Source organism: Mus caroli, chromosome 6 (assembly GCF_900094665.2).
Source record: "Mus caroli chromosome 6, CAROLI_EIJ_v1.1, whole genome shotgun sequence".
In the NCBI taxonomy this organism is placed as follows: domain Eukaryota; kingdom Metazoa; phylum Chordata; class Mammalia; order Rodentia; family Muridae; genus Mus; species Mus caroli.
In genome coordinates, this window is record NC_034575.1 from 43168456 (window position 1) to 43174423 (window position 5968).

Sequence of the window (5968 nt, forward strand, 5' to 3'; positions counted from 1 at the left end):
AAGGGAAGGGAAGGGAAGGGAAGGGAAGGGAAGGGAAGGGAAGGAAGGGTGTGAGGAGGTGGACAGGCAGGGAAGGAGAGAGAAGAGGAAGAGAGGAAGAGAGGAAGAAGATGGCCTTAAGATTCTGACAATGTGAAAATAATTAATAGTTTACTATGAAGAAGTCCCCCCCCAAAAGCTGTTTTTTTTCCAAAATAAAATTGTGAAAGATAACAGAAACATCCAAATATAGCACACATGCTATGAGGTGTTGTAAATCTAACAACCAGTCCTATGTCTGTAAGGCTGATTAAAACAGAGTGTGCCATCATGGAACAGCTGTGGAGATTTGAGATTTTTTTTTTTTCCCTGAGATACTGGAGTGAGCAAGAGCTGACTTACCTCGCTCAGGGTGAAGCCTGGTCATATCCATCCAGCTAACAGAAAATCTGTGCTCTAGGTGAACTGTTCAACAAGAGTGCTGAGGGGTGCCTGGGGGGACTATTTTACAGCATTCTTTGTTGTGAAAAGCAACAATTTCAGAGCAGTGTAGATGTCTGTTAATAAAAAAGGAATAACATTGCAAAAATGACATTTATGTAAAGGTTTAACATGAAATTTTCTAAGCATGTATACGCAAATGTATATAACATACAACATGTAAAAGCATCAAAATATTGATTGCTGTGAAGGCCAGAATGAGAGAGCGAGACAGAAGATTTGGGAAAAGACAAAAACCATGAAGTACATCTGTGATGTTTTAATTTTTAAATCAGATCGTGCAACAACACGGGAACAGCAAATCACTTATGTTCATTGCAAATGGTGGCCATTTGTCTTTATTCTGTTTGTTTGTTTTTGTTCACACACATTTTTCCAAGTACAAATATGTTTTAAAACTACAAATGTTTAAGAACTAGATGACTAACATGAGCCAGGAGTTCACCCAGGGGCGGTTGGTGTCACAGACTAGCCCTTCCTGTTCCATGTTTCCATTTTATCATACCAGAACCATCAAAACATTACAGCCCTGTGCACAGACTATGTATGCCATGCTCAATCCAGTTTCTTGCTGAATGTTCTTAAATACAAAGATTGTGGTTATTGGTAAACCAGGACCTCAGAGCCAGGCCGGGAAGATGCTTTGTCTGACCGCCTGACCTCCTTCCTCTCAGGTCAGTCCTTGGGGAAGTTGCCATTCTCCATTCATTCCTCCCAGGAAAGTATGCTGGATGGCTTCTTTGCCTCTGGAACGTTTTCTGGACATGCATGGTACTTCAAACAAATCAATGGTACTCACAGCAGAGCAGTTATTTTCTCTAGTCGGGCAAGGTCGTCACACTGGTTAAGTTTTGTTGTTGTTCGTTAGTTTTTTGTTTGTTTTATTGTGGTCTATTTCTTGCTCATAGAAGAATGCTTCCCACAGTTTGTACTTTTAGCTTGAGGAAGGAGTCAGTTCCTCTGTAGTTAACATTCGCTTTCCTGGGAGTGAGGGAAGACAATAGCAATAGCACACTGTGCCGCCTCACTCCAGCTGGTTACGTGCAGATATTTGAGAGTAGCACATAGGCCGGGGAGTTAGCAATGGAACTGGCCACCCAAGGAGAGATACCCTTATTTACCTGAGTCGAGGGGCCTCACCAGGCCCCAAATGGATCCGACTTTAATTCCTTCCCATTTTTGTTCCAGAAGAGAATGGAACACCTTCAGAAGAGCACATATGGAACTTTAGTTCAAGGTAAGAAAACACCAAGGTCCTAAGAGATTGAGAACTGGAGGGAATAACTGTTCCTTGTCTCACTCCAAAACAGGTGCAGAGACTCAGTTAAGATCTAGGGGAATAACCCAAGGAGCTAAAGGGATCTGCAACCCTATAGGTGGAACAACATTATGAACTAACCAGTACCTCGGAGCTCTTGTCTCTAGCTGCATATGTATCAAAAGATGGCCTAGTCGGCCATCACTGGAAAGAGAGGCCCATTGGACATGCAAACTTTATATGCCCCAGTACAGGGAAACACCAGGGCCAAAAAAATGGGAATGGGTGGGTAGGGAAGTGGGGGGGAGGGTATGGGGGACTTTTGGGATAGCATTGGAAATGTAATTGAGGAACATATGTAATAAAAAAAATTAAAAAATTAAAAAAAAAGAAATTCTCTCTCAAAAAATAAGGTGAAGAGCAAGAGAGAGAGGCACCTGATATTGACCTCTAGCTTCTATACATGTACATATCTACAGACTCCTTATATCATATGAAAAAATAAAATTCAAACTGGACAAGAACTTAATAAACACTTTTTAAACATAAAAAAAAGAGCTAGGGGAATAAAAGGCAACTGGTATTTTTTCCTCATGTTTCCAGTTCTATTATGTCTAAGCTATTGGGGTTTTATGTTTACATATGCGCACATACATACTCACATGCATATGCACACACATGTGCATATACACACATACACACTTGCACATACACACTCCTCTGTAACACTGTGGAAGCTTGTCTTTGACACTCATTCAGAGTTAGAAGGGCCTGGAACTTAATTGTGACAGTTTCTTCATCTCCTCTCAGTTGCATACATTTTGAAAATTCATTTAAAATGATTATTTCATTAAAAAGACCCCCCCCGAAGACTAAAGGAAATAAAAAAAAAACAAACCAACAAAACAACAACAACAATAACAAACAAACAAACAAAAAAACCAGCACAGCGTAAAAGGAATAAAATAAGATGTTTGATTTCTGTGACACTGAAACTTGAACTGAGGCCCTCCTGCTTGCTGGATGGGCACTCTACCACCGAGCTACACCCCAGCTTTCTACCCAAATGAGAGATTTTTAGTCTATAATGTACTTAAAACTTGTTTGGATTCACAGGACAGCCCCAGATCTTCATCCCTTCAATGCTGGAGACTTTAGCTCTTGGCTCCCTAATGCCCCACCCCCCAGCACTCCTAATGTTACGAGTCCTGGGCCACACCTGTCTGATCAGAAGACCTTTCTGACATGTCCTCTTTGTCTGCTTCTAAGTGTTTCTAACCATCTTCTCTCCCACCCTTCTCCAGCCACCCACTGTAGTGTCAATTCCCAGACTTCCATGTGACACTAACTGTAGCCCTCCCTCATCTCAAATTCAAGTGCCGCTTTGCTTCCTGCATATCCAGCCAGATCTGAATGTAAGTCACAGCAGCTCTTCCACCTAAGATACCTTCGTGGGTAGGGGCACACACTGAGCACATTTACACAGTCTATCTGGAGAGCTATGGGTAAGGAGATGACTCTGTTCTGTCAGTCAAGGCTTCTCATCCATCTCTGCCTCCTTCTAAACTCATACTTATTTCATGACCAGTTTTCTGGGGCACTGCCCTAAGCAACTTCCAGGGGACAGCACAAAGACCTTTTCTTCAGAAATGACCTATTTGTCTTGGTTCAGATGGAACAGAGCCTCTCCTGTCTATGGCACTTCTACCCTTGGCTGACTTCCAATAGGCACGCTGGGAAAGTCAAGAGCCACCTAAAATTATAGGCCAAGAGTTGGGAGCATTAAATGATGCCTATTTTTCTGGGCTGGAGGACCATTGCTTTGAAGAGCTATCCACAAGGACCATGACATCAAAGTCAGAATTACTAAGTGAAACACAACCTTCTCTTGTCTACAGGACCAGAAGCCCACTGTGTACAAGAATCTAGCTGCCTGAGGATCCTCCTGGTGGGCAAATCTGGCTGCGGTAAAAGCGCCACAGGGAACAGCATCCTCCGACGACCAGCATTCGAGTCCAGGCTCAGAGGCCAGTCTGTGACCAGGACCAGCCAGGCAGAGATAGGCACATGGGAGGGGAGGAGCATTCTAGTGGTAGACACACCCCCCATCTTTGAGTCAAAGGCCCAGAACCAAGACATGGACAAGGACATTGGAGACTGCTACCTGCTGTGTGCCCCAGGACCTCATGTGTTGTTGCTGGTGACCCAGCTGGGACGCTTCACAGCTGAAGATGCCATGGCTGTGAGGATGGTGAAAGAGGTCTTTGGGGTAGGCGTCATGAGGCACATGATCGTCCTCTTCACCCGCAAGGAAGACCTGGAAGAGAAGTCCTTGGAAGAGTTTGTGACCCACACTGACAACCGCAGCCTGCGCAGCCTGGTTCAGGAGTGTGGGAGGAGGTACTGTGCCTTCAACAACAGGGCCTCTGGGGAGGAGCAGCAGGGGCAGCTGGCAGAGCTCATGGCCCTGGTGAGGAGTCTGGAACAGGAGTGTGAGGGCTCCTTCCACAGCAATGACCTCTTCCTTCATGCCGAGGCACTCCTTAGAGAAGGTTACAGTGTGCACCAGGAAGCTTATAGGTGCTACCTGGCCAAGGTGAGGCAGGAGGTGGAGAAGCAGAGGTGGGAGCTGGAGGAGCAGGAGGGCAGCTGGATAGCTAAAATGATTTGCACAGTCAAGTCCTGCTGGAGCTCCCACACTGCAGTATGTGCTCTTCTTATTGTGCTTGGTTTGACTCTTCTCACCACTTTCATTAACTTGTGTATTAGCAGGTGTAAATGAGCCTTTTTGGGTGATTTCTTCCATCATCCTTGTCCCCCAAAGTTCCCCATCTTGTGTCAGGGAACCTCGGTCTTTAATTAATTTCACTCTCATTTGATTCCCATGGATCAGACATGCCAGGGAATCTTCTTTTAAATACTGTTAGATTAAATAAAGGATGAAAGAAAAATGTATTTCTCTCTTTGTTGAAGTTGTGAGGATAGATGATGAAGCAAGTAGCTACCATCATAAAGGTCTGGGGGCTTGCACAAAGGAAGACACATGGACTGTGTGGCAGTGGGTGTGTCTCTTCTAGATCCCCACTTCCTACAGATGTGATGTCAAGAGGAGAAATACACAAAGCTGAGAGCAGAGTCATACTTTAGTCAAGTATACCCTGACTTTCATGGTACTAATAAAGTCAGAACTTCATCATAACTCCACCCCGAGAAAGGTAAAGACGGTGTGCTTGAAGCACTGAGGTGGGGAGGCCAGGACATGAGTGGGGACCAAGTGAAGAGGTTACAAGAGCAGGGTAGGTCTTATCCCAGAAAAAGCAGGGTGAGCAGTCAAGAATCACATGAGCCAGAAAGTCTATGGTCAGAGATACAAAGGGCCAGAGGTGTGTATCTTGGGCTTGGAAGATTGTGTGGTGAGCATTATAGGCCCTCAACAACTCATGCAGGCAAAAGCCACTATGATCCATAAACCTGATGAGCACTAAGTTTTTGAAGTACATGTAATTTTCATGTATGACACTAGAACATTGTTCTCCTGAATCCTTCAGCTATTTAAAAAAAAAAGAAAGAAAGAAAGAAAGAAAGAAAGAAAGAAAGAAAGAAAGAAAGAAAGAAAAGATAAAGATGTGTTGGAGAACTCGTGCAGGAATTAGGATCATATACTGCTCTTCTAGAGAACTGCAGTTTGCAACCCAGCAACCAGACCTGGGAACCCACAACAAACTGTAATTCCAGCTGTGGGTGATCCCTTCTGGCCTCCACAGGCACTGCAATCACATGTGCACACCCCAATACACACACACACACATATATATATGTGTGTCAGAGATATATATGTGTGTGTGTGTGTGTGTATATATATATATATATATATATATATATATATATATATATATATATATATACCTTGAGGACACAAGAGATCCCAGATAGCTAAAGAGTAATCTTGACCAAAGAGCAATGCTGGGGGTATCATCAACATGATTTGAAATTATATTATTGAGACATAGTAACAGCATCAACAACAACAAAATAAGAAACACAGGTAAATAGAATAGAGGCCCAGACACTAACCTGTTGCGGTAAATCTCCAACCCAAATATACCCCAGCAATGAAAACACAACTCAATTAATATGAATACATGCTGTGCACCTAGATTGGGCAGATCTTCCGCTACTCTACCATCTTCCACATCTATGAGACCCCTTAGAACTTGTGGTTTCTCCAGG

At 43.6% G+C, this 5968-nt stretch overlaps 1 protein-coding gene across 3 annotated transcripts in view; it reads left to right on the forward strand.

The window, feature by feature from the left end:
* LOC110296361 (GTPase IMAP family member 5) overlaps positions 1–5523 on the forward strand; it is a 12727-nt gene extending 7204 nt beyond the window's left edge. For 2 of the 3 annotated variants that reach the window (XM_029478920.1, XM_029478921.1), the window contains exons 2-3: positions 1672–1717; positions 3637–5523. In XM_029478920.1, the coding sequence (XP_029334780.1) occupies positions 1672–1717; positions 3637–4520 (930 nt within the window). In that variant the 3' untranslated portion in view covers positions 4521–5523. Of the gene's footprint in view, positions 1–1668; positions 1718–3636 lie in introns of all 3 variants that reach the window. The other variant, XM_021165030.1, reaches the window with a different exon arrangement.
* The last annotated feature ends 445 nt before the right edge of the window (positions 5524–5968 follow it).